This window comes from Larus michahellis, chromosome 9 (assembly GCF_964199755.1).
Source record: "Larus michahellis chromosome 9, bLarMic1.1, whole genome shotgun sequence".
Classification (NCBI taxonomy): Eukaryota; Metazoa; Chordata; class Aves; order Charadriiformes; family Laridae; genus Larus; species Larus michahellis.
Window position 1 is genome coordinate 1,825,275 of NC_133904.1, and position 27,404 is coordinate 1,852,678.

Sequence of the window (27,404 nt, forward strand, 5' to 3'; positions counted from 1 at the left end):
CCCTCCCCAGGCCTGCAGCCCTCTCTGGTCCCACGAGTGCGGGAGCTCCTACTACACCACGGGCATGTGCTCCCGGGTCAACTCCAACTTCAGGTTCTCCAAGACGGTGGCTCCAGCTCTGCAGAGTACGAGAAACAATCTGCCCTGCAGCTCTAACCCCACCTTTGAAGTCAGAGGGAATTTCTGTTCTCTAATCGCTTCAGTCCCATTGAGAAAACAAAGCGATGTCAGTGTTTAAGCGGAGGCAAGAGAGCAGAGGAAATGGTTGCAGGGAAGTGATTCAAAGGGGGTTACGTACACAGACATCTGGTAAACATTTTCCTTTTGACTGACACCCAGGGAGGACAAAAAATACCTTATTCTTCCAAAACCAGAAATAAAAGTATCCAGAATATTTTATCAGCACAGCTAGGAAGGCAAAATAGGGAAAGAATTCAGACCTCGTCCGCATGAAACAAAGAGCTCATTGACTGAAAGCTTAATATTTTTGGCCCAAATTTGTAAATTTGGATACGTGATTTTATTTTGAGGGATTCAATCAGCTTCCTGGCTTTCCTGCAGGTGGTAAGAAACTGCAGCAGCTTCTCCTGCCCCATCCGGGCTCACAGAAGCTCCTTGCCCCAGCCGGGCACGGGGTGCGATGCCCCAGCTCCATCACCCCTTTGGTGTTGATTAATTCTCACCGCATAGAGCAGGGCACGGGAAAACGGGACTTTTGGGGGGGCAGAGGCAGTAAAGGCAGAGCCCACCACTGAATTCCCAGCATCGCTTCCCTCTTGATGGCCAGGAGATGCCTTTAGCCCTCGCTGCAAAGGGTCATTGGTTTTTTGAGAGAGATGCGGGAGGTCGGCTCATCTCCCTGGGTCCCGGGGTGAGCGGGGGATCGAGGTGGTGGCACACTAACCCATAAATGACTATAATAGGTGGAAACCTTTAAATATAATGAACCTTTAATATGTGTCACTGGAAAATTCAGCATCTTCCGGTTTTCTGCAACTTTTCTAAATTATGTTATAAAATATGAACAAGCTAGGGGGATGATGCTGAGCAATTTTCAGTGCGGAAAACCAGTCGACTGCCTAAATCCTTCGTGGCTCGTACCGCGGAGCCGAGTCCTGGGGTCCTCGCTGGGGTTCTTGGCTGCCTCGTCGCTGAGGATTTAACGGGAAGGGGAGGAAATGCCCGACTGGCGTTGTACGGCGAGTACAGGCAGGGCTGGGGAGTGACTCAGGGGTAAGGCATCGCTCTGCGGGAGGAACGGAGGCCGGATCCTGCCTGCAGCGGGCCGCTCTTTGAAGTATGCAACTGTATTAGGCCGGATAAAGGTCCATATCTGAATCAGAAAAGGTCTCGCTGAGTGTTATTCTTAGAAAGTTATCCGGTCTTCTCACGGCAGAGAGGATGCTTGTGGCTTCTCTCTACCTTGTTGAAGACCAAAGGTCTTTCTGAATGATTGAAATTAGATTTTTTTTCAAAGAAATCATAAGAGCATGTACCTGACTGTGAGGAATGAAGCCATAAATCTCCCCTTTACAAGCGTTGCCAAGATCTTTCAATAACATACTGCGTATTTTTCACAGGATGCCAGACGTACATGGACATAATCATAGTTCTGGATGGATCAAACAGCATATATCCTTGGGTTGAAGTTCAGCAATTCCTGATAAACATCTTGAAAAAATTTTATATTGGCCCCGGCCAGATACAAGTAAGCCCCTGCATCCCCCCGTGTCGGGCAGAGTCTCCTGGCCACACTCACGAGGCCGTTTTCAACGTCCCTTTTCTGCCAATACGCTGTAATTTGGCACCACGCTTTTTCATAATAAACTTCCAATGTATGGATTTTTAAAGCTGAGCCCATGGAAACAACGCTCACATTAATGTCCCTAAATGAGCGATGGAGAGAGCGGCATCCCACACCCTGACCGGGCATGGGGAGGATGAAATCATGTGGAAATGTGGAAGTATTGCCCTCTTCCGAAGCAGCTTGTTGCAGCTGTGAAGAGCTTTCCATCCTCTCCCTGTTAGCGATCGTGGGCTGATTTGGGCATGGATTTGGGCAGAGATATCCTCAACAATTTGCACAAATATCTCCCACTGGGTCCCATCCAGAGATGCTGTGGATACAGCACATCGGCATCACCCCAAAACCTTTATAGGAGGGCAGGGGCAGCCACGCAGGGGTGAAAATAGAATCAAAATTGAGCGTTTGGGAGCAATTGGGAAAACTGGAGCAAATTGGGACAGAGTGATTGATTTTTAATGATGCTATTTCATGCGATCGGCGAAACGTGCTAGTTGTGTCGCAGGCACTCACCATGCAGCGGGTTGTTGGTGTCCTTGGTGATATTTCTTTAATCCCTAGGTCGGAGTTGTTCAGTATGGAGAAGACGTCGTCCATGAGTTTCATTTAAATGACTACAGGTCTGTAAAAGACGTGGTAGCGGCTGCCAGTCACATAGAGCAAAGAGGAGGTACAGAAACCAGGACTGCCTATGGGATAGAGTTTGCTCGGTAAAAATCCCTCACCTTCCTGTTCCTCTCGATAACAAGTTTAAAATCACTGGGGTTTTTTTTTCCCTTCCCTCTCTCCCCCTTCACTTTTCCTCGCTGCTTAGAAAGCAGGGGATACCGCCAGGCTAAAAATGCTTTTGCAAAACCGCTTGGTCTTTAACTGATGCTTTACAAACGATGCTTTGCAAAACCGCTTAGTCCTTGGCCACAGCCGGACCAGAAGGAGGGCACAGAGACAGGCTCGGAAAATGAATCTTCATTCTGGAAGAGCTCTCAGGCCCCAAAAGCCACCCCAAATGCCACCTACCCCAGGCTGCCACAGCCCAGGGAGCTCAGAAAGCCCCGACCCACACCTCCAGCTCCTCCCTTATCTGGGACAAATCCCTGCTCCCGTGCATTTTTACAGCAGCCCGACCTGCTGCGGATTTAGGGCATTTTGCTGAATTCAAGGCTCCTCTCCTGCAAGAAGCCAGCTCCCTTGGTGGAAAAATCCCCTTTTAAAGTCCTAAAATGTTTCCCCAGGGTTCTGCATCCCGTTGCACCTCCACAGGGGCTGGCAGCCCACCCGACGCCGCTCGGTGCCGTACGGTGCGGGCAATGGGGTGTGCCGCAGTGGGAGACGGGGGTTTCGGTGGGTGCGTGGCGGTGGGAGCCGGGGGGGTTTGGGAGGACACACGGCGGTGGGAGCCGGGCCGGGACCCCCCTGGCGAGGCTGAGCAGCCCAGGGCATCTCTTCACTTGCAGCTCGGAAGCGTTTCAGAAAGGTGGCCGGAAAGGGGCAAAGAGAGTAATGATTGTAATCACAGATGGAGAGTCGCACGACAGCCCAGACCTGGAGAAGGTGATTGAGGACAGCGAGAAGGACAATGTCACCAGATACGCGGTGGCGGTAAGTGGTGGAGGGGGGACCTTTCGGCGCTGAACGGCTGCAGAAGCCGTGCAGAGCTCGGCGGTGCCCCATGCACCCCAGTGCGCCAGGGCCGGCAGTGCAGCCCACCTCCGCCGCTCCCAGCGCGGTCGCAGGGCTCCTTGCTGCTGGTCCTGCTTTTGCAGGAGGTGGTGGGATGCTCAGCTCTGTAGCAGGAGCTGTGGCCGGGGACAGGCAGGACCCTGCATTGCACCGGGCACCCCAGTTCCATGAGGGGAGCACAGGTGGAGCTGCCTGGAGGAATTACAGCAAATCCTGGTTTGCTCCGACAATGGGAGATGCCAAGACTGTCAGGCTCCTTCCATATGGACACCCCTCAGGTGCTTTGGGATGGCTCTACCCATCGCATGAAAACCCCTGAGTCTTGCATTTCTCTTTCAAACGTAGGTCTTGGGTTATTATAACAGAAGAGGAATCAATCCCGAAGCCTTTTTGAACGAGATAAAATTTATAGCGAGCGACCCAGATGACAAGCATTTCTTTAATGTCACAGATGAAGCAGCACTCAAAGACATAGTGGACGCGCTGGGGGAGAGGATATTTAGCTTGGAAGGTGAGTGCTGCTGCTCCCTGACACATCCCGGCCGGTCGGGCTGCAGCAGGTTACTTCAGATGTGCTGTCGGTCCTCGGTTTGCTGAATTTGTGCCATGGTTTCCCTGATATCTGTTTGATAGAATCATAGAATCATAGAACTGCCTGGGTTGGAAGGGACCTTTCAGATCATCGAGTCCAACCATCAACCCAACACTGACAAAACCATCACTAGACCCTGTCGCTAAGCACTCTGTCTACCCATCTTTTAAATCCCTCCAGGGATGACGATTCTGCCGCTTCCCTGGGCAGCCTGTTAGGGCACGGCCTCCCTCTGCAGCAGCACCCACTCCCGCTGCGTTTTATCCAGTTCACACTGAATCAGACATTTTTCTGTTAAGGTGTCTGCTGCAGAGGTGACTCTGGCTTTGATCTGCAACCACCAAGAGGGATGAAGGCACCTGTCCTCTTCCAACTGCCCCCAGAGCTGCTTCCCTATACTGCTGCTGTGAAAGCCGGGCAGCTCATTGCTTCCAGACGATGTTTTCATGGTCTGGCCATGTTTTTCTCTTCCCTGTTAAGAATGAGTAGCCTAATTTACCATCTGAACCTCCCCATCTCCATTCCTTTAGCAGATTAAAAGCTTATTCAATGCAATGTACCGTTGCTCCTGCAAGATGCTCATGCATAATAACCAACCCACCAGCCCCCACTTTGAGCACTTAGACTTTCGGAGCTCTCTGAGCACCTTGACTAGTAAAATAGGTGATATTGAGCCTCGTTCTCCCACCCTTCAGAATTAGGTGGCTGCATCCAACCCCCCAGTAGTCCCCATCCCGGGCTAGCTCCTGGAGCGTGTTTAGGAAAGTCTAGCCTGATTGCTCAGGTTGCGCTGCCCACCTCTCAGGGCTCTGCTTTCCAAGGGACAGGCTGTCCCTTTTTCCCTGGTTTAGTATCCTCAGCGCATCACCATGTTTGGGATGACATACAGACATCCCAAATGCATGAAAATGCAGCAGCAGCAGCTTCGGCTGAGGGCAACGGGGGGACATTCTACTAACAGGGGCGACCAAAGAGATTTTGTCTGGCCCCACTTAGAGAAAGCCCTTTTGGAGGGAGAAAGTGACTTTTTTCCTTCACTTTGTTTTTCTTCTTCTCGCGTATAAGTAAGAGAACTAATGAGGAGAGATGCAAACATTTTAAAACAGGCGCCTTTCTGGTGACCTCGTGGAAACGTGAATTTCCACTGCCCAGAATCAGTACAACCACTTGCAGAAAACAGCCGCTGGAGGAGCGTCTAGCGCAGCCCCCTGCCCCGAGGCAGCGTCAGCCCTCACAAAACCTGGCTGGAGAAGCGTGTGGTCCTTGCTCCCGAGATCCTGCCCACGCTGGCCGTGGCGTTGCCGGTTCTTCTCTCCCACCCACACCAGTCCTCCCTGCCAGGCTTTGATCCAGAACCTAAAGTCACACTTTGAATATCTTCTTATATCATAGAATCATAGAAAGAACGGTTGGGGTTGGAAGGGACCTTAAAGATCATCTCATTCCACCCCCTGCCCTGGGCAGGGACACCTCCCACCAGCCCAGGCTGCTCAAAGCTTCACCCAGCCTGGCCTTGATGTCTCTATTTGGAGTGGTTTGCATCCCTCAAAACATCAGGAGCACAGACGGCTTCTCCTCAAAAGGTGACCCCCTCATTCTTGCAACAGTTATTCGCAGAGCTGTGATGGCCCTGTCATTTACAGCAAACCTTTGAAATTTGGCACAGGGCGGGTCATCTGGGTGTCAGTGTCTGGTGTCAGTGTCTTTCTCACCCATCAAATTCCATTCAAACCCAGCTGGGCTATAAGCGGGCAAAAAACCCCACACACCGATGGCCAGGGACTCCCTGGAATGTTAGGCATTGCGGGGTTATGGGAATAATGTGAGGTTTGGGTTTTATTGGCTGAAATTAAATATCAAGAAATATTTTTGTTCAAAGTGACGGCGCTTCTGTCCGCCTTGTGACAAGTTTGTCAGTCTCCAAAACTAAATTTGTCTAAATTTCACAGGAAAAGCACATCCCAGGACGAACAATTGAGACAGAAGATGGAGGGCTTTCACTGGAAATTAAACATCTTGGGGTTTGGGGGAATTTTGGTCAAACCAGCTCAAAAACTCCCCACCAGTTTGCCAGTTATGCCGGTCCGGCCAGCCCGATGCTTCTCAGTGGAAGAAAGCTTCCCTGGGGTGAGAAGCTTCACCCAGTTGCACTTATGAAGCAAAATCCTCTAAACCCACATTTTTGTGGGTCTCAGAAGGAGAGAACTGCACCGGGGCAGAGCTCCCAGTACCTATTAACACCACAAGTTTGTGTAATTGTGGTGATTTAGGGAGAAAAGCACATTTATGGCAACCGAGGCCCTTTGTGCCCCAGGTGGGGTGGAGGTGGGCGCTCATCCCACCCCGACCCACCGAGGCTCAGCCCCTCCAGGAAAGCAAAGCTCTTCATCAAATACAAATTCCTTTTTTTTTTTTTTTTTTTTTTTTTAAGGAACCAACAAGAATGAAATCTCCTTTGGACTGGAAATGTCCCAGACTGGATTTTCATCACACGTTGTGGAAGTAAGAGAGTAAACGTGGGGCTTTTTTTTTTTTGGCTCCTGCCTGTGCAAGAGGGGGCCCTGTGCTTTTTATCATCGCTGGCAGCTGCAGGTGGGGAGACGGGTGCTTTGGGCAAGTTATTAATCACGAAGCTAAATTGCTAACGTGAAGAACGGGAAGAAAACGCTGTTGCTGCTGGTTTATCCCGTGGGGAAGGGAGCTGCTGGGAGACCAGTGCCTGCCTTAGGACCAGCCTGCGGCAGGGTCCCCCCACGGGGGAAGGCGCGTGTCGGTGGTGGGATGCAGGGGATGGTCCTTCCCACCCCCGGGCTCTGTGGGCTGGCGGGTCCGAGCGAAAAGCCAGGAGGAATTTCTGCTTGGGCTTTTCCCGGGGAGGAAGAGCACGCTGAAAAGATAAGAAGAGGGTGTGAAATGTCATTGCGGCGTGTTTAAATATCTCCATCTTTCCAGGTGTGCTTTGGAGAATGGTTTGCTTGGGTTTTTTTTATTATTATTATTATTATTTGTATTGATTTTTTTTTCTTTTCCATTGGTGAGATTTCTCCCCTTTTCTGTAAAACATGCAGTTTCTGGGAGGGACTGTTTTCTGGTTTTCTTTTCTGCACTCTGCAGCCTCCAATAAGTATACAGTCAAGGATTTGGGCTCTGAGGGACCCCCCTACGTGTTCTCCCATCAGGTCCCCTCATCCATCTCAGCGTGAATCGGCTTTGCCCGTATGGGCAGCGTGGGGGAGAATTGCCTCCACTTGGCAAGAAATACCCTCAAACTACTCCTGCTCTCCCACAGGACGGGATCTTGCTGGGGGCAGTGGGTGCCTACGACTGGAATGGAGCCGTCCTGAAGGAAACCAGCAGCGGGAAGGTCATCCCCCTGCGGGAATCTTATCTCCAGGAGTTCCCGGAGGAGCTGAAAAATCACGGAGCGTATCTAGGTAAGAAAACTGAATGAGGCTCTCCTGCCAGGGCCGAATTCATGATTTTACACTTAACGATAGGAAGCACAACGTATTTCTCCAATGAGTAATAGCAGCCAGCGCTCCCAGCGTAGGTGGTGCCATGCCGGGCTGTTTGCGAGCTCCGGTTGGCGTGAGACCTGTCTTGCCCCTCGCTCAGGGATGCAGCGTGTGTGAGCATCCTCGCCTGGGAAGACTCCAGCGTCCACCACGGCATGCAGCACAAAAGCCATTTAAATGCCAAAGTATCTCAGACACCGGCCAGCCCAGGTCACCTACAGCGCTTACGGGAATGGTTTAAAAAAGCACTGATGAAATCTCATGCCTAAGGGAGGAAATACCTGCTGGGTTAATCCGTTCCATGTGCGGCTGTTGAAGGCCTGGAGTAAAAACATCAGCCTGGTTTGCAAAATGAAGCCTCTCTTCAGAGGGGTGCGTGCCAGGCCGGGCTGCCCCGTGGCAGGGAGCGGGGCGGGATGCTGTGGGGCTGCTCGCCGGCGTGTCGGGGCTCTTCCCTCCGCTGGGGACACAAGCAGGCCCTGGGACACGCGGCTTATCTCTTGGGGCGACAGCAGAGTGTCCCCGGGGCTCGGCTGCAGGCACCTGGAGCGGGGACGGCTGTGGCTGTGCAAGGGGTACCCGTGACCGCACGTGGGAGCTCGGCTAGGATCTTTCTTTCCTGTTTTCTGGAGTAAGAAATCCAGAAATATTAAGGAAATGCCAGTCCCTCCTGCTGCAGAGCAGCCCAGCTCACCCAGCGCCAGGACCTGGGGCTTTCCAAGCTGATAGAGTCATAGAATTGCCCAGGTTGGAAGGGACCTTTCAGATCATCTAGTCCAACCATCAACCTTGGTTTAGGAACATCCCCCCAGGAAGGGAATATTTAGGTAGACAGAGACCCCAGGTAAGGCCAGTACCCAGGGAAAGGGGTCCATAAACCCTGATAATCCCTGGAGACACTCAAAAATTCAATAGGATGTGACCCCAAGTGATCTTCTCCAGCTTCATGGTTGGCCATGCTTTGAGTGCCACGCACATGGGGAAGTGGTGCCCTCTACATCTCCCTGAAAGGAGGGTGTAGAGAGGTGGGTGTTGGCCTCTTCTCCCACAGGAATAATGACAGGACCAGAGGAAACGGTCTGAAGCTGCGGCAGGGGAGGTTTAGATTAGCTATTAGAAAGAATGACTTTACTGACAGAGTGGTCAGGCACTGGACCAGCCTGCCCAGGGAGGGGGCTGAGGCACCATCCCTAGGGGTGTTTAAGAAACGTCTAGATGTGGCACTTCAGGGCATGCTCTAGTGACAGAGATTGTAGGGTTTTTTTGTGTGTGTATGGTTGGACTCGATGATCTCAAAGGTTCCTTTCAACCATGAAGATTCTCTGATTCTATAATTCTATAGTAAGTGCCGCAGCCCGGCATGCGATGTGTGGGGTCAGTTATCCTGGCACAGAAAATAACCCTCCTGGGTGGGAAAGGGGGATTGCTCGGGGTCATTCGCTCGCACAGGGTTATTTCCATAAGGACTTGTGAGCATCGGTCTCAATGGCTTCGTGGCTTTTATTGGACTGTGAATGTTAATGTCAAGCATCAGCAAAGTCTTTCACGCCTGGTTTCAGATGCGGAGCTGCCAGGGTCTCGAAGACTCCGTGCAGCGGGTGCCGCAGGCTCCCAGCGTGCACACACCTTGCTAGCATTTCTTTAACTTGATGCAAGCCATGAAATAAAACACTTAATCAGGTCGGGAATTGGACTTGACTTCGATGAGAGAAGGATTTTTCACGGGGTTCACCGGCTGTGTTCAGCGGTGCCAAAACTCTTGGTGCAGCTGCGCTGCCCGGGGTGTAGGTAGGACCCGAGCAGGCGGCTCAAAGCCCAGGGTCAGGGCGCTGGGTTTTGTTTGAATGACTTTATCTTTGAAGTAATCTGGGTTTCCAGCTTCCCGATCTGGGAGGCAGCCAGAGTTATGTCAGCAGCTGGGGGCTAATGGAAAGCAGATCACCGGGCAGCGGCTGGGAGCAGGCAGGCAGATCCTCACCCCCCGCCCGCCCCCCTTCCAGGTTACACCGTCTCCTCCGTCATATCCACCGACCACGAGCGGATTTACGTCGCGGGAGCACCCAGGTTCAACCACACCGGGAAAGTCATCATTTTCAGCATGCACAACAACCGAAACCTCACCATCCACCAGGCGCTGAAGGGCGAGCAGGTAACGTCGGGGCGCACGCTGCCAAGGATGCTGCGCAGGTTTTTCCACCTGGCACGCAGGCTCCTCCATAAATCCTCCCCCCCGCCTTCATTTTGCAAATAGTTCTGTTTAAACGGCTCAGCAGTGTAATGCGTCCATGGGCAGCTGGGGACGTCCTGGCTGTCTCTGTACCCACAGCTCCAAACCACGTGGCTGTAGCAGGGATGGGGCTCAGAACGTCCCTGCGGTCCCCACCGGGGGGGTGGCAGTGCCCCTAGCCACCAGGAGCACTGCTCCCATCCCCTCCTCTGTCTCCTCCAGATCGGCTCCTACTACGGCAGCGAGATCAATTCCCTCGACGTCAACGGCGACGGCGTCACCGATGTTTTGCTGGTGGGAGCCCCCATGTACTTCAGCGAGGGCAGGGAGAGGGGGAAGGTCTATGTCTACACCCTGCGGGAGGTACGTGGCAGCACCACAGGGCGAGATGGGGACATTGCAGGGGACAAGGCATTAACACGGGAACTGTGTCCCCTCGTGTCACCTCCCCGGGGTGGCTCTGGGCAGCGCGCACCCGCCAGCTCCCACCAAACCTCGCAGGGCACGGCGGCACGGTGCGAAGGCAGTGGAGCTTGGCAGCGCCTCGCTGTTGTGGCTGCCGCGAGGCTCGGGGAGGATTTGTCTTGTTTTCCTTGTTTATAAACAGTCTCGGGGGGTTTGTTCGCTGCCAGCGAAGGGCGTCCAGCCTCTGCTGGAGTGGAGCCACCTCGTCTCGAGGCTTCGCTGCTCCCGGCCAGGCGAGTTCCCCGGCCCTGAGGAGGCGATGCACGGGGTGCGTGGTGGGGTCTTTGCGACGTGGGTGTCTCTCTGGACAAACAGTCTCCATCCACTTTGCCTCCCCCAAAACCGTTCCCTCCAAGCGCACCCTCCTGCCCAGGGTCATGGCTGGGAGCAAGGTCGGTCCCTCCACCGTCGCTTCAGGGCACAGGCAGGACATGTGCCACCCCTGTCCCCTTCCCTGGCACGCACCAGCGCTCTGGGGCAGGACCAGCTTTCCTGCTGCCTTCAAAGCTGGCTCAAAATGCAGTTTCAGAGCCAAATCCATCAGGCTCCGGGGGCATCTGGGGCAGCGAGCAGGTCACGCTCGGTATCCAAGGCTGCAGAGCCTGCCCAGAGCAGCGGGAGTCCCCGTATCTAAGGCACAATTTTTTTATGCAACTATTTATGCAGGTTGCTATAAAAGAAAGGCAAAGCAGGCGTGGGGCTGGCATGGGGCTCGTCTGTCCCCAAGGACATGCTGAGCAGAAAGTCCCACAGCGCCAGGAGGGCTCTAACCTCCTTCCTTAGAGAAATTGCATCATATTTGCTTGCCGTTGAGGACTTTCTCCTCTTGCCAGGCTTGCTGCTGATGGGTTTGGGGTTGGGGTTTTTTTTGCCTTTTCTCTTTGGCTGGCCCGGCAGAACCGCTTCGTTTCCAGCGGTGCCCTTGTAGATCTGCAGAGCTACCAGAATTCCCGCTTCGGCTCCTGCATTGCCGCCGTGCCCGACCTCAACCAGGACTCCTACAACGACCTTGTCGTCGGGGCGCCTTTGGAGGACGAGCACCAAGGAGCCATATACATCTTCCTCGGCTTCAAAGACACCGTCCTGAAGAAGTACAAGCAGGTACAGCCCTCGGGTGCTTCCGTCGTGCCCATCCTTCATCAGAATAAATGTCATTTGTGCCCATTTTAAAGACTGATAGAGCACAATCAAGTCACATGCAGTACCGTGTTGTTCATTATTATTGCTGGATATTTTCTCTTGTGAGGGGTCCAAGACAAAGCAAACGTAGGGGATGGAAAACATGCTTGAAATTAGGGGCAATGCTTAGCAATCTGTGCAATGGATTACTATAGATAAAATATTTCTCACACTTGTGAGAGACACAGTAAACATGCAGAGTAAATCAGTAGAAATCTCTGGATGGTGTCATTCCCTGGAAAATTATGTTTGGTGCAATCGTTTGGAAAGGGGCATCTTCAGTAGCAAGGTGGAGAGGTCGGCGTGGCAAACCCCTCCTTCGCAGGCAGGGATGCTCCGGCTGGAAACCAGCCTGGATTCTCCCCTTTGCTTTTCAGCGGATAGCAGCTGCGGACCTCGCGCCAGGCCTGATGTATTTTGGATGCAGCATCCACGGACAGCTGGACCTGAACGAAGACGGGCTCGTTGACTTGGCCGTCGGCTCTCTGGGGAACGCCGTGCTGCTGTGGTTAGCTGCATCTCATTTGGCACTCTCCTCGGCCCAAAGCTCATTGCAATATATTGACATTTGGAGGGGGGGGAAACGGATGCCCCAAAAATCTGACCCGTCTTTCTACAATAATGACCCCCCGCCCAGGAGGGCCATGGCATTTCAATGCGCTTGGACCCTTGAAGGACATCAGAGTTGGTTTTGCATTGAATTTCGTTATTAGGTCCCCAAAAGTTTCAAACCATTTGCGGTGATTTGCCCAGGCTCCCTCTGCTCTTATTGAATAAGAAGAATTTAATATTTGCAAAGATAGATTAATGTTTGGAAAGTCCCTTGAAGCTGTTAGGATGGAGGGTAGCTGTGCCCAGCAGAGATGGGCCACCCTGAGGTCTGCCTTTGGAAGTGCTGCGTGCCAAATCCTGCTCTCGGTGCTGAGCCGCTTCACTGTCATAAGCAGGGAGGCAAATACGTGCAAGAGATTTTATTCTTCAAATCCTGCATAGATGAGCTGAGAGAAGATCGGCACACTGTGGTGGCCTTTCGTCTTCCTCAGCACTTTCTCGATGTTGGGAAAAGGGGTGAAAAAGTGTGAAAAGGATGAATCTGGAGGCTTTTGGAAGCTGCTGCAGATGTCTGCGGGTGTCCCGTGCCCCAGCACATCTCCCGTCCCTTGCTCGCCCCACAGGTCCCGCAGCGTGGTCCAGATCAACGCCAGCATCCGCTTCGAGCCCTCCAAAATCAACATCTTCACCAAGGACTGCAAGCGGAACGGGAAGGATGCCACCTGCATGTCGGCCTTCGTCTGCTTCACCGCTGTCTTCCTCTCGGCTCACTTCCAGACGGCCAGCCTGGGTAAGCGGCACGGCTGCTCGCGCGACAAAAAACCCAATTCATGCGTCGTTTAGGTTTCCAGCCCCGAAGGAGCACTTGGCTTCTGCCAAGGGAAACCGTCCAGGAGCTTGGCATGTCTGGAGGAGTGCGCGTTGCCATCTGCCACATCCCTTTTTACCCACAAATTTGTCCCTGTGCTGGCCGGTGCAGCAGGGACGGTGGCTCTGCCGTTAAGCAGTGCCAAGAAACACCCCAAGAACTCCACCCTGCCAGTGTTTAGCCTTTTCTCTCACCTACGCCCTGGCGCCAAGCTCTCCCGCAGCTTGCCTTGCTGCGGTGCGTGCGACGGGTGTGTCACCACCGCCTCACCGGGCAGCGGGACAGGAGAGGACGTGCCCGGACCGTGTCCCGTGGAGTTCATTCATCCTCCCCGCTGCCGCGGCAGGACGCAGCTGCTGACCATATGTGCACGTTTCCCTAATATCCCGGGGAACCTCCGTGAAGTTATTGGCCAGCTCTGCTTTTAAACCCTCGCATGTCGCTGTGACCCCGAGCCTGCCCGGCGGATGCCAGTGACTCAGCTGGAGCCGGGGGAATCGGTGGAGGCTCCGTCCCCTGCAACCCGGCAGCAAACGCTGTCAGAGGGAACCTGGGTCCCGAGTAAAGCCAAAGGAAAAGCTCCCATCCCCTAGAGCAAGAATTTTGAGTTGCACTATTAAATCCAGTGTTTTCCTCCTAACGGCTATCATTGCAGAGCTTGCAGGACAAAAAAAAAAACTGAGTGGGGTTTCCTTCATTTATTTACCTTTACACTGATTTCTACCCAGAAGAGCCACTTGGTGGACGGTGTGTGCTGGGGGCTGATGGCTGCTCTTTGCTTACCCACGTTTTGTGCACCCCACCCCCACCCTGGCTTGGCACCGGGTCGAGGACCTTCGGTTTCTTTTCGACAGCGCTGCAGGAAGCAACTGATCTTCCAGTGAAGCATCTGGGAGAGGAGAGTGCTCTGGGGTACAATAGCTCCAGAACTGGTACAGGCCAGCATGTGCATTTATAAGAGGCAAATAAGTGTATATCCCGCGCAGATTTTACACAGCGTCTTTGGATAATGCATTTTTCAAGTTCCTTATTTGACCTGGAGAGCGGATGCTTTGCCCAAAAGAAACGTCTGTTAGAAGCAGGCAATAACAACTCTAGCCCAACTTTCCCAGTTTTCCCTTAGCGCGCTCCCTGCCACGCTCCTCCCAGTGGGGTGACAGGGGCTTGAGTGTGCAAAAGCCCATTTTTGCCCCGGCGTCACTGTATAGTGAGGGTGGTAACCCCGGGGAGAAGCCCTGACGGCGCTGCTCTCCTTCCAGCGCTGCGGTACAACGCCACCATCGACGAGCGCAGGTACACGCCACGGGCTCACCTGGATGAGAGCGGAGAGCGGCACACGCAGAAGGGGCTGGTGCTGCTCGCTGGGCAGGAGCACTGTGACAGGCTCCAGTTCCACGTCCTGGTGAGTGCAAAAGGGGACAAGGCTGGGGTCTCCTCCTTGGCCAGCCCCCGGAGGAGAGGCAGCCGCCCCGGCAAAGATGCTCTCCACCATGTGCAAAGCAACGATGTGCTGGGACGTGGTTGGAGGAGCCATAATGGCTGGAAACCAGCCTCATCCTCCATCCTGGATTTCTTCGCTGGGTTTGATGTGGTCAGGGATGGAGCTGCTGGCACGCAGCTGCCGCGGGGTCCCCAAGCACTGACTTCATTGCAGCCCCAGCTCGCGCTGTCCACGAGCCGCTAGCCGTGCCCTCAGGGAGGGCGTGCACTCATGATGCGCAGGTCAGGCTGGTCCCCCTGCTCCAAAATCAGAGAAAACTCTTTTTTTTCCGTTAGGGAACCAAATGCCTCCCTGACAGTCCCCAGTGCTCTCACCCTCTGCACCCCTCTGGCCATCAGGGTCCCCCTCCCTGGGTGCAGGAGCCACCGAAACCCTCTGCATTGCTGGTGGGGAACAGCTGATGCACAAACCTGGCCAAAATCAAACATTCCCAGTGAATGATGAGAACATTGCCGAGGCCAGGGAGGGTCGAGCTGCCAGACTGGCCCGGCCCCAAGCCCTGGCCTGAACTGCCGTGAACTTCTGGGAAATTTGAGTCTGGAGCTCGAGATGGAGCTTGTGATTTAGCCCAAGAAGCATCTCGCTTCAGAGCATCTAACTGCACCCCGTGCGGCCAGGGCAATGCATGGGAAAAGCTCACAGAGCTGCAGGAAAAGTGCAGCGTCGCTACCGGCCGGAGAAGGCCCAGGTCAGGGTTGTAGGACAGTCCTGCGTCCCCTGGGAGCCTGGCTCAGGGTCAGTGATCCCAGAGCATCCGTCTTTTGGAGGCAGCGTCCCCAGGGTGCAGCATTTCCCGCACCGTCAGATGGGTGTTGAGTAGCACCGCCGAGCTCGGGTTGTCCCTGTCCCTCGGTAGGGGCTAGCTGGAGAGGCAGGATGATTACACACCAAGCATACAAGATTGCAAAGCTTTTATTTCATAAAATAATCACACCTGCCTGCAGTTCTGCCTTACCTCGCTCTCTGATGCTGCCCCTCCACGAGCAGGAGCCCTGTCCTTCTCAAGGATGCTTTCTGTCCGCCGCAGGACACAGCTGACTACGTGAAGCCGGTGACGTTCTCCATCGACTACGAGCTGGAGCACCCTGAGAACGGCCCCATGCTGGACGATAGCTGGCCCACCTCGCTCAAGGTCTCGGTAGGTAGCAGCACCGACCTCCCAGGGTGCCTCTTATTGGGTGCTTGGTCAGCAGATTTGTTGCCCAATGGAACATTTGCTTCTTTATCTTCGGGTTGCTCCCTCCCGTGATAGGAATGTGTTTGCAGCCTGGGATCGCTGCCTGTGTCCCTTCTCCTTGGAGCACAAACTGGGGCTCAAAGTGTCACCAAGCTGCTCTTGTCATCCCTCTCAGGTCCCTTTCTGGAACGGGTGCAATGAAGATGAGCACTGCGTCCCTGACCTGGTCCTGGATGCCAGAAGCGATGTGCCCAGTGCCATGTGAGTAGGTCGCTCAGAGCATCCTCCCAACCAGTATCACAAACTGGAGGGGGTCCAAAAGGCGCCCCCCCAACCCATGCTCCCTAGATTCTGCCATCGCAGCTGGTCCTTCATCCAACACCACCATAAGGTTCCTCCAGCACCACCACGAGGTTCTCCTCGGCACCTCGGCTCGCAGTGGGTCTCTGAGACTCTGCCTGCTCCCTGCCTGGAACGAATCAGTGGTTTTTCAGGGAATCCACAAAACAACTAATATTTGATGCCATGGTGATGAGCCCCAGGGAGACAAATCAGAAAATAATAGGGGGGAATAAGTGCAAGGCTGGCATTACCCACTTGGCAATTACAGGCTTGACTCACGCAGCAGAAATAATTATACACTACATCTGATCACTTAAAGAGCTTTAAAGGTTATCTAGGAGCACAGGAGTCCAAACCTCCACCTCCCATCGATGGCAGCGGGCTCTGGACCAAGCTCCTGGCCAGCACCGCTACCTGGGGATTACTTGTATCCCATAATTCAGCATTTATTGTAAAGCTCCGTAAAGCTCTCGGTCCCTGGGGCTGCGACCCAGGGCATGACTGGTTCTGGCTGGGCTGTGCTGCGGGAGGTTGCAGCGAGCTGCGGGAAGGGGATGATTTCCGGAATTTAGCGGCTGGAGTCCTACGAATAACCATGGGCAAACACCATGGTCTACCAGGGTGCAAGACCTCTAGTCCGGTTCCTCCTGAAGCCTGTGGAGTTTTCCCAACGGCATCAGCGGGCGCTGGATCGTGCCCTGCAAGAGCAGCCGGTGCGGAGGTGATTTCTGCTGAGAAAACCACTTTTGAGGTGTCTTGTTGGAATAGAGCTATTCCTTCAAACTGGCACCCTCGCTGCCCCGCCGTGGGGCTCTGAAGGTGGCACCATCCTATATTTTCTTTTCCTTTTCTTATTCTGCGTAAAGAAAATCAATGCGCAAACACCCGCCAAGTCTGTAAAAGCAGACGCTGCCATTGCAGTTTGTGCCAGTAATCTTACTGGGAGGTAGAGCTCAGCCAGCCTGAAACTCGGTGCCAGCCCTACCCTTTGCTAATGGTGTGGGATTTATTTTTTTCTTTACATCCCAACGGCACTCAAAGCTCCTAACTGGGTCACAGAGAATCCCAGAGCGGTGGGGGTGGGAAGGGCCCTCTGGAGATGACCCAGTCCCACCCCCTGCCAGAGCAGGGTCACCCACAGCAGGTGGCACAGGAACGCCTCCAGGCGGGGTTGGGATGTCTCCAGAGACGGAGACTCCCCCACCTCTCTGGGCAGCCTGTGCCAGGGCTCTGCCACCCTCACAGCAAAGAAGTTCCTCCTCGTGTTGAGATGGAACTTCCCATGGGCAAGTTTGTGCCCGTTACCCCTTGTCCTGTCGCTGGGCACCACTGAGAAGAGCCTGGCCCCATCCTCCTGACACCCCCCCTTTCAGTGTTGATAAGCGTTGATAAGATCCCCCCTCAGCCGTCTTTTTTCCAGACTGAAGAGACCCAAATCCCTCAGACTTTCTTCATCAGAGAGGTGTCCCAGTGCCCTCAGCATCTGAGAGAGCGAGGCAGCATTAGCCAAAAATCACCAGCAAAATGATGGCCCGTGGGAGGAATTCGTGATTCCTCTTTCCGTAGCAGCACAACAGAGGAAGAGCGGGGATTTCCTTGCACTATCCTACACGCCGTGCACATGGAATTCCTGGGGCCGGGTCCCCGGGGGGTGCTCGGCAGGCCTTGCCCGCAGCGCTGCCCTCCTCTCGCAGGGAGTTCTGCCGGCGGGCTCTGCGGAGGGCACCGCCGGACTGCTCGGCCTTCAGCCTCTCCTTCGACGCCTCCATCTTCGTCATCGAGAGCGGCAGGAGGAGGGTGGCCGTGGAGGCGGCGCTGGAGAACCGAGGCGAAAACGCCTACAGCACAGTCCTCAACATCTCCTTCTCCAGGAACCTCCAGTTCGCCAGCTTAATCCCCAAGGTGAGGCTGCCGGGGGATATCCGGGGCTTTCCAGAGGCGCTCCTAATCCCGGCCGGATGAGAAAGCTGTGTCCTAAACCAGAGCCCAAAAACGTCTCCATTCCTCATAAATCAGACGTGTTTATTGGCGTCGTTTCTAAGCACTTACAGCCCTTTCAGCTCTTTATTTTGGAAATACAAAAACGTTTGAATTTTAAGAGCCTGAAAGAAGGTCAAAGGCAGATGAAATTATTTCCCTCTTTATTTTTCTGCTCCAATAGTTTAAAAATACTTGCTGCGCGTGGCCAAGGTCCCGTCAGGGATGAATTTTTGCAGCTGAGATATAACTCCTGGAAATACGGGCTGATAACGCGAGCTCAGCATCGAGCCGGGCGATGCCACTTCTCTACGGCTCGTCCCCTGGGTGAGCCCATCCCCAGGCCCTGGGTGCCCTCCCCAATATTCCACCCCCGCCACATGCTCATCTCAGTGCGACTCCTCCCTTTTCCCCCGCGAGGTTTGGGAAATTTGCTGATGCTGCTGAGCCCTCCTCGCTCACCCCCCCCACCACCACCACCAGTGACTTCATACCCGCCCGCAGATCCCATGTCCGGCCTCTGTTTTTCTATGAGCCGTGCCAAGGGAAAATTGTGGGGCAGGCTGCCCACAAAATAAGACGAACGCATTTTTTCGGAGAGATTACTACAAATTAAGTGAGGTGGCAGGGGGGAACCCTGCGATGCCCGGTAACGGAAAGCAGCACGCAGCGGCGGTTGCAGGAAATATTTGTAGCATCAGTCCGCTAACGGGCTCCTTGCTGCTGCTTATAAATAAGCAAATTGCCAGCTGCTGCTTTTAAATAAGCAAATTGCCAACCAGAGGGGCTGAATGTTTGCGTCAGGGGCTGTATAGAGACACAAATAAAAAGTATCTGTGGCCCCCAGAAAGTCTATAATCTCAGCAGATGAGTGAGAGAAAGCTCCAGGCCGTTGCTGATGGCTGTCAAGGCATTTTCCTTGTAGCTTCAGCTCCTGGCTAGGACTTGTCTACTGGCCGGAGCTCAAACCAAGACCCTTACGGGGTCTAACACAGTGCCGAAAACTGGAAGAGCTCATTGTCTCACGGTGGGGACAGACACCTGCATGCAACTAGGCTACAACCTCTTCTGGTGTCCCATCCCATCCCACCCCAGCCTGTGCTTGGGCTTTGCGATGGGCAGGAGCTTCGCCCGCCTGGGGGTGAGCAGCAGGAACCTGGTCGTCGGGATGGGGGAGTTGAATATTACTGCTTAGCTGGTGGCCATGCAGAACAACAGCTCGTATTATCTCTTGATGCTTCCCTGTGACTCCAACACAGGAAAATATTCTTCTTCCCAATTACAGTGCCAAGAATATTCGGGTTCATTCATTCACTGCTGTAGTTAAATTTCTTAAGGGGATTTAAATCGGAAAGCTGGAAGTTGCTTGCTGGAAATGCCCTCTCCAGGAACGACCCTAGAAATTCTGCTGCTTGGGAAGGATTACCAGCCTGCAACAACCGGGGTGGGTGGGTTGGTTGGTTGGGTTGGTTGGTTTTTTCCAAAAGTTAAAGCCTGTTTTGAGCCGTGTGTGTGTGTGTGTGTGTGTGTGTGTGTGTGTGTGTGTTTGCTGCTTTCATAAAGAGCCAGGTCACAGGGCTCGTGCCCGGTGCCATGGACACTTCGCGTCCCATTTTAGGATGACACGGACATCAACATTGACTGCATGACTGAAGACAAGCACCCCAACAAGAAAGTGTGCAATGTGAGCTACCCCTTCTTCCGAGCCAAGGCCAAGGTAAAGCTATTCCCTCCTGCCCCAGTGAGGCTTCACCCACGGGACAGGAGGCCCCTGCCCCCAGCACGGCCGCAGGGCCGCAGCCGTCCCTCTTAGAACAGGATTTTTTTAAAGATAAAATTTTGGGTTCTTCCCTTTCTCTGTCCGCTGCCGGTGGTTGAAAGGCTTGTCTGGGAGCCGGGGATGGTTAGCGTGCTGCCTTGATGCTCGGAGGTCGCCCGGCTCCTCCAAGCCAAAGGATTTGACTCCAGTCCTTTGGAGCAATTTAATGTTGGCTTCAAACCATTCTGGTGACTTCCTCGAGCTCCTTCCTCGCAGGATGAAGTACCCTCTTCTGAGAGATTTTCCATGCTCTGAGCACCCGGGGTCCATCCAGACCCTCCTCCGAGCCTGCCCAAGCCCCCACGGGCTGGTGGCATCCTGCAGACCGCAGCTCACAGAGGTTGCCAGCGCTGGGCATAAGCCCAGGTCCAGCAAACACCGTGTTTTAAATGCCGTAAAACCCTTTGGAAACGTCACGTGCAGCATTAAGGGAAAGCGAGGAGATGCAGGAGCTTGCTCGCCGGGGCCACTCTCTGCAGGCACCTTGTGAAATCCCACCTGCCTGTCCTGCCCCCGCCGCGGGAAAACGGGACAAGACAAGCAGGATCTAAAGAGAAAAATCTTTCCAACCGCCGCATCCGTCTGAAGCCTTTCCTTGTCAGAAGCTTGAAAATGACGGACGAGCTCCAGGCACCTCTCTAAGGCTTTAAAGCTCCCAAAAAAGCCCTCTCAGATGCCTGTGGCTGTACACGAGAGCGCAGCAGCCTGACTCCCCATGACCTATGGGGGCTGAGAATGCATCTGCGTGGCATCAGGTAGTCCAGGTCCTGCCAAAACAAAGACAAGCTGGAAATGGAAATTTGGCCGGGGAGCAGCAGGAGCTTTAATATTATACTCAGCTGTGCAGTCCCAGACAGTTTGAGGTCATTGCCACAGCTCTTGCAGATGTGACATTTATCACATTTTATTGTTGTTGGCCTCTCTCCGGCTGCCTTCCCCCGCCAGCCGACCCCGTGCCGCAGATGGGACCGAGCGGCCTCTCGCTGCAGGTCCCCCGGAGGGTTTCTCATCCAGAGGCTGGGGGGGGGTTGCTTGCTTCCCCAATCTCCGAGCAAAAAAAAAAAATAATAAAAAAATGCAGAGTGCGGGGCTGAGAGCAAACCCTGCAAATCCCCAGCGGGGCCTCTTCTCTCCCTGGAAAGCCGAGGCTCTGCCCAAAGCCCGGCAGCATCTCCCGATGGGAGCAGGGGGATGCTCGCACCCACAGAGCTCCTGGCCGGCACTCAGCTGTGGGGTTTTTCCCTTAATATTTTCTCCAATCTGTTTCCAACCTCCGCAGGTAGCTTTTCGTCTGGATTTTGAATTCAGCAAGTCGATTTTCCTTCAAAGCATGGAGATCTACTTGATCGCCAACAGGTTAATGGTTGCTTTCTCCCTTGCATGTGTCTGCGAGGTCGTCGGGATGCCGCCGGCTTGGGTTGGGTTTCCTTCTCCCATTGCCATAGGTGATGCTAGAGGCTTTACTCGGGGAATAACCACAAGGAAAACTGATTGCCATGGATTGTTAGAGCGTGCAGCCCAGTACTCGCAAACCAGGCTGTTTTTATTTATCTATATATTTATATCCATCATTTTTTCTGTGTATCTGGAGGCCGTGCAGCCACTGCTGGGGTCTGCGCCAAGCAGAGAGGGGCTCCGGCCACCGCCGCTTTCTTACCCACCTTCACAACTGCAAACACTCCCAGGAAAAATATCTCCTGGCAGCTTTGCGAAATTCTCCTCACCCACTTGCCCCCGCACAGCTGAAGTTTTCTGACAGCCGAAGGAAATCTCGTTAGGGTTTGGTGGGGGTTTTTTTGGGTTTGTTTTTTTTTTTCATTTTCATCAATTATTAGCGCAGCCGAGGATTCGCTCTGCCGGGGCTGCTGCACTGCTTTACGGCTGCTGGGCGTGAAACCTGTCTCCAAATGAGCTACTTTTATGGCCTTGGGCTAATAAAAGTTACCGAATAAAATTGCTTCTTCTTTACACTTTGGCCAAAAAGCGAAAGTTCAGCCTTTCCCCACCTGCTTCCTACGACCCATCCCCCCCCCAAAAAAAAAAAAAAATGAGAAGGGACCCAGCTCCCACCTCACCCCTGCTCGCCCATTTCAGTGACAGCGAGGAGAAGGAGAGCACCAAGGAGGACAACTTCGCCCACCTGAATTTTCACCTGAAGTACGAAGCCGACCTGCTCTTCACCAGGTGCCTGTTTCCGAAGGGGATGCAACTCATTGCTGGGGCGGGGGGGGAACCACACACACACGCATCCTTCGGGAAAACCAGTGCTGGCCCCGTGAGAGCTGTGTTCAAACAGAGCCCAGTGCAAACTGAGCTTTAATTTGTGGAATTTACCTAGAAAAGGGGCTGAAGGAACCATAAAATCAGGGGCATCCCGCTCAGCGGGTCCTTGGAAAAATCAACAGCGAGAAGCAACAAGCTGCTGCGCTCGCACAATGTTTAAATGCGCACGTGTTATTAAATAGGCGTGAGGGCCATTTTTCTTTCAAGGGGAAAAAGTACTTATTGTAGGTAATAATGTTCATAACATGTGTTACTAGCCAGTGCCTGGGCTGGTAGCCAGCCCACTAAAAAAAATCGTCTCACCAGAAGCTCGGCTGAGGGATGTGCATGGAAGGGTTTGGGCATCAACCGTAACTAAAGCAGAGAGCATCCTCGGTCCAAGGAGAGCCGGGAGCTAAGGCACAGACGATAATTTATTAACCTGATTACAAAAAAAAAAAAAAACTGTGGATCCCAGAACACATTCCCTGGCACTGCTTGCTGTAATTCTTAGCAGATTTTTGAGACCTTCAGTCATTTATTTTTTTTTTATTTTACACTAAAGGCAGTGGGGCACTGAAAATAAAATCACTTTAATACTTACAATTTATGGGAATCAGGGGATTCTCAATTTAACCAATATCAGAACCGCTCTTACGGGAGAAGGGAGAATTTGGAGGAAAAGCAACAGCACAAAAAAAATTAAAATGTGGGTACCGTGGGGGGGTGGGAAAGAAAGGGGAAATCATTTCAAAGAGTTTGGGGGGGGTTTGGGCCACGTGCCCCATGACGTGACAGTGGCGAGCGTGCATCCCCCCCACAGGCGCTCCCGGCTGGTCCCAGGAGCACCCGTCACACGGTCCTGGCTCCTTCCCTCCCTTCCCAGCTGCGAGACAGAGATGTGATTGACCTCCCGAGATTCATACGGGACATTCAAACTGCCGACCGGGGCCTTGGATGGCTCTGTTATATTAAAAAAGCAAGAAAAATTCTACGACAAAAGGGAAAATGCTGCAGAAGCAGAATAGCCTGAAAATCCCCCGGTTTTTTTGCACAAAGTGGAGCCAGGCCATAGTTTCTGTCCGAAATGGGGCCAGACAGACCTCAAGTCCTCTCCTTGAGGAACCTGCCTGCGGAGGGGCTGTTTGGGCCGAGCCCACCTCGTGACTTGTCATCCTTTGTCGCAACAGGGCGTCGAGCCTGGACTACTATGAAATCAGGTCCAACAGCTCCCTGGAGAGATACGACAGCATTGGCCCCCCCTTTCATTGCACCTTCAAGGTATGGAGGGGGTGTTAAACCGGCCGAGGGACCTTCCCCCCAAAGCACCATCCCGGAAATGGGATGTGCCAGGATCCCCCTGCTCATCCCCATCCCTTGGGACACATCTCTGTCCTCTGCCCTCGCAGCTGCAGAATCTGGGCTTCTTCCCCGTGGAGGGGTTGACCATCAAGCTCACCGCCCCTGTGGCCACCCGGGCGGGCAACCGCCTCCTGCTCCTGAAGGAATTTGTGGTGGACCAGGTAGGAGGGGGGGTTCATCCCCGTTACGCACGTCTGGGTCCCTTCTGCACCAGGGAGGGACACCCCACAGCGGGGTCACCCCATCCTTTTGCAAACCCCCCCCTGTGCTCACACCTGCACGGACGGTCTTGGCTCGTGCCTGGACTTCTGCCTTTTGCATTCGCATGGCTGGAAACATGATAAATGGTAGCGGCCAAAGGGTTTAGTCCAAGTATTTCTCCGAGCCAGACCTCCCTCCAGTATGCAATGAATTCTTGAGGGTCTTGAAAGCGTTAGCGGTGCCTGGGGTCAACCGCAGGCTTGAGTGCCCGTAGGGTGGTGAGAGGGCTGGGAGCAGAGCCTGGGGCATCCCGAGCCTCCTGCCGCCCCGCGGGGCTCTCGTGCCAGTGATAGAAAGAGCCCGGCACAGGAGCCAGCATGTTTACAGATGGGTTTGGCCTCGGTGGAGGCATTTTGTATTGCCAGCGCTGGCCAAGCCCCTGTGTCACCTGTGACACCCCGGGGCACGTGGCTGGCATCCGGGATAGGGCTCTCTGCCAGGCTGGGGAGAGGCTCAGCCACCAGCACCGGCAAAGCCCGGGGGGTGCCAGAATCACACAATCCCAGAGCGGTGGGGGTGGGAAGGGCCCTCTGGAGATCACCCAGTCCCACCCCCTGCCAGAGCAGGGTCACCCACAGCAGGTGGCACAGGAACGCCTCCAGGTGGGGTTGGGATGTCTCCAGAGACGGAGACTCCCCCACCTCTCTGGGCAGCCTGTGCCAGGGCTCTGCCACCCTCACAGCAAAGAAGTTCCTCCTCGTGTTGAGATGGAACTTCCCATGGGCAAGTTTGTGCCCGTTACCCCTTGTCCTGTCGCTGGGCACCACTGAGAAGAGCCTGGCCCCATCCTCCTGACACCCCCCTTTCAGTATTGATAAGCGTTGATAAGGTCCCCCCTCAGCCGTCTTTTTTCCAGACTGAAGAGACCCAAATCCCTCAGACTTTCTTCATCAGAGAGGTGTCCCAGACCCCTCAGCATCTTGGTGGCCCTTTGCTGTCCCCTCTCCAGCAGTTCCCTGTCCTTCTTCCCCATCCCCTCCACTCACCAGGATGGGTGCTGAGCACGGGGCAGGACGCGGGGAGGCAGCCACCATGGTCCCCGTCCCCATGCTCGGAGCCCATCAGCTTCTCCTGCAGGAGAACACGACCTGCAACATCTGGGGAAACACCACCGACTACCGGAGGACGCCTGCCGAGGAGGACCTCTCCCGCACCCCCCACCTGGTAGGTGCCTTCGTGGGCCTGATCCTGGCCCTGGGCTCAGCCCTGCCGCCCCAGGCAGCCACCAAACCAGAGAGAAAGCTCCAGGCATGGGGATGCCCCACGGCCACGGGGGAGGATGTGTGGCCACTCCACCAGGGTTTGGATCTCACTGCCCTCAGTGAGTGCCGGGGTTTCTGTCCCCTGCTCGGCGGCGATGCTCCCACAGCACAAACTTCTGCCCTTGCAGAACCACAGCAACTCTGACATCGTTTCCATCGACTGCAATGTGAAATTAGCCCCCAACGAGGAGATGAACTTTCACTTGCGTGGCAATCTGTGGATGAAGTCTCTGAAAGCAGTAAGTCCTCCTGAAGCAGGTGCATGGCTTTCGAGGAGAAATACCCCCAAGAGGCCCTTGCACCATGAAATCATGTTGGGTTTTTGTGGTTTTTTTTTCCCCTCTCCTGTGATTGCCTTCCCTCCCAGGAAGCCTGGGGGCGTGGGGGGTGATTTTTGCTTTCAAATCCCACATATTCTATTGGTGTGCGCATCCAACATCCCGCACAGCACCTCATTAAGGGGAATTTCATCTTGAGCAGTCCTTTTTGCTGCAATTTAGCCACGTTCCCTGTTTGATCTGCATTGTCCGTCCGTCCCCCGCCCCGGATGCAGCACACAGCATCCCCAGCAGGGATGCTAAGCTGGGGGGGAGCCACGACACCCAGCCGGGGTGCTGGGTCCTCTCCTGTGGCCGACACTCACACCCAGCATTTCTTTGTGCAGCTGAAGTTCAAGTCACTGAAGCTCACCATGAACGCCGCACTCCAGCGACGCTTTGGGAGCCCCTTCATCTTCCGCGAGGAGGACCCCAGCCGCCAGGTGAGCCCCCAGGCAGGACGGTCACACACGGACCTGGCAGCTCCGGGGACGCAGCAAAACCCTGCTCTGACCCCAGCGGGAAAAACCTTGCAGCCCGCAGAAGAACCATCCTGCCCCAGGCACCCAGCTCTGCAGAGCCCGGAGCGACTCGGTGCAGTTGTGGCTGGAGCCAAGCAGCTCTGGGCCCAGCACCACCGGATTCCACAGGGAAAACCTGAGCCCAATCACTGGTGCGTGGGGTGGGCGTTCTTCCCAGCAGCTCCAGCATCCTCCCAGAGGGATGCTCAGCATCCCCACCACCGCGCCGCCCCCCCGCCCCCGCTCCTGCCCACCTGGTTCTTGCACCCAGCGGCAGCCGCGTATTTGGATGCTCTTCCCTTGCAGATAACGTTTGAAATCTCCAAGCCGGAGGAGTCGCAGATCCCCATCTGGATCATCCTGGGGAGCACGTTAGGAGGCCTCCTGCTCCTGGCCCTGCTCGTCCTCGCGCTCTGGAAGGTGAGCAGCCCTTAAGCCACACGCGTTGGGGGCTCGGTGGAGACCCTCAGGTGTGGAGAGACCCCCCCGGCCTCCCCAGCTCCGTGTCCACAGCCCCACGAGCCCCTCAACACCACCAGGCATCACAAAAAGCTCCTCTAACCTCCACTTCCGTATTATTTCTATTCAGGGTCCAAACCTCCCGGCAAGATCCCACTAAAAGACAGGCAGGTCCCAGCAATGAGCCGAAGTAACGGCGTGGGGTTGTTTTATTTTTTCTTATGTTTCTCTTTAATCCCTACAGCTTGGATTTTTTAAAAGCGGGAGCCGCCGGCGAGCGGCGGAGCGGGAGCGGAGCACCCAGGGGCTGGAGTGATGCTGCCGGGGGGCCACCAGGTCATCCCCCCCCCAAAACCTCACCCCCTCCCAGCCCCTCGCCCGTCACGGAGCAGAGGTTCGCCTCCATGCCAAGGGATTCGGGTGCTGAGCTCGGGTTTGCATCGAGCTGAGAGTACACACACACACACACACACACGCACGACAAAAAAATAAATAAAATACCCCTACACATACCAAAAAATCCCCAGCCCCCTCCTCGCGGCCCCGTGCCACAGCGAGAGGAGCTTCACGCTGGGTTTGCAGGAGGTGGCCGTGGCGCGGGGACGGAGCGGCCACCGAAGCATCCCCCAAGTAACTTGGAGCAAACTACGGGGCTGCAAAAATCTTTTAAAAATAATATCCTTTAAAAAAAAAAAAAAAAAACAAACAAAAAAGGCTGAGCTGTAGCAAACCCCCGGGCTCTGCTGGCCCCGGCTCTCAAACTGCGTTGCATTCGTTAACCGGAGCAATTGGGTGGAGATTTTAATTTGCCGCCTTCTTAATGCACTGAATACAAATGATAGCAAATTAAAGCACCTTAATGCAAATCTCCAGTGTCCAGCTGTACATACTTATTTTAAAAATATTTACCTGTTTAAGCAAAGGAGAAAAAAAAACATTCAAAAAAAATTTAAAAAAAAAAAATAAATCAAAACCCAGTTTGGAGTGTTTTCTACAAACTGAGCAGTTTGGAAGAGCTTGTGTCCAGAAGGGTCCGCACGTGTATTATAATTGTACATACTCGGTGTCACGCGAAACCGGATGATCGGTGCTGTTTGACAAAAATCTTTCTTTTTGCATAATAGAATTATTTATGCTAATAATAATTTTATGGATGAAAAAAAAAAAAAAAGAAAGCATATGTCCGCCGGATGTGTAATGAAGTTTGTTAAATACTGTCCTAGTATTTTTTAAGGATTAAAAATACAGTATTTAAAAAAAAA

The 27,404-nt window shown here is 54.0% G+C and overlaps 1 protein-coding gene across 2 annotated transcripts in view; it reads left to right on the top strand.

The window, feature by feature from the left end:
- ITGA11 (integrin subunit alpha 11) overlaps nucleotides 1-27,068 on the top strand; it is a 52,062-nt gene extending 24,994 nt beyond the window's left edge. For both annotated transcript variants that reach the window (XM_074601201.1, XM_074601203.1), the window contains 26 exons: nucleotides 11-125; nucleotides 1,581-1,708; nucleotides 2,366-2,514; nucleotides 3,259-3,403; nucleotides 3,830-3,995; nucleotides 6,508-6,578; nucleotides 7,366-7,510; nucleotides 9,592-9,740; nucleotides 10,041-10,181; nucleotides 11,181-11,384; nucleotides 11,840-11,970; nucleotides 12,638-12,804; nucleotides 14,142-14,284; nucleotides 15,411-15,521; nucleotides 15,736-15,821; nucleotides 17,597-17,804; nucleotides 19,498-19,596; nucleotides 20,978-21,054; nucleotides 21,793-21,882; nucleotides 23,151-23,241; nucleotides 23,370-23,483; nucleotides 24,661-24,747; nucleotides 24,974-25,084; nucleotides 25,510-25,605; nucleotides 25,990-26,103; nucleotides 26,387-27,068. In XM_074601201.1, coding sequence (XP_074457302.1) covers nucleotides 11-125; nucleotides 1,581-1,708; nucleotides 2,366-2,514; nucleotides 3,259-3,403; nucleotides 3,830-3,995; nucleotides 6,508-6,578; nucleotides 7,366-7,510; nucleotides 9,592-9,740; nucleotides 10,041-10,181; nucleotides 11,181-11,384; nucleotides 11,840-11,970; nucleotides 12,638-12,804; nucleotides 14,142-14,284; nucleotides 15,411-15,521; nucleotides 15,736-15,821; nucleotides 17,597-17,804; nucleotides 19,498-19,596; nucleotides 20,978-21,054; nucleotides 21,793-21,882; nucleotides 23,151-23,241; nucleotides 23,370-23,483; nucleotides 24,661-24,747; nucleotides 24,974-25,084; nucleotides 25,510-25,605; nucleotides 25,990-26,103; nucleotides 26,387-26,458 — 3,210 coding nt within the window. In that variant the 3' untranslated portion in view covers nucleotides 26,459-27,068. The remainder of the gene's footprint in view (nucleotides 1-10; nucleotides 126-1,580; nucleotides 1,709-2,365; nucleotides 2,515-3,258; nucleotides 3,404-3,829; nucleotides 3,996-6,507; nucleotides 6,579-7,365; nucleotides 7,511-9,591; nucleotides 9,741-10,040; nucleotides 10,182-11,180; nucleotides 11,385-11,839; nucleotides 11,971-12,637; nucleotides 12,805-14,141; nucleotides 14,285-15,410; nucleotides 15,522-15,735; nucleotides 15,822-17,596; nucleotides 17,805-19,497; nucleotides 19,597-20,977; nucleotides 21,055-21,792; nucleotides 21,883-23,150; nucleotides 23,242-23,369; nucleotides 23,484-24,660; nucleotides 24,748-24,973; nucleotides 25,085-25,509; nucleotides 25,606-25,989; nucleotides 26,104-26,386) is intronic.
- The last annotated feature ends 336 nt before the right edge of the window (nucleotides 27,069-27,404 follow it).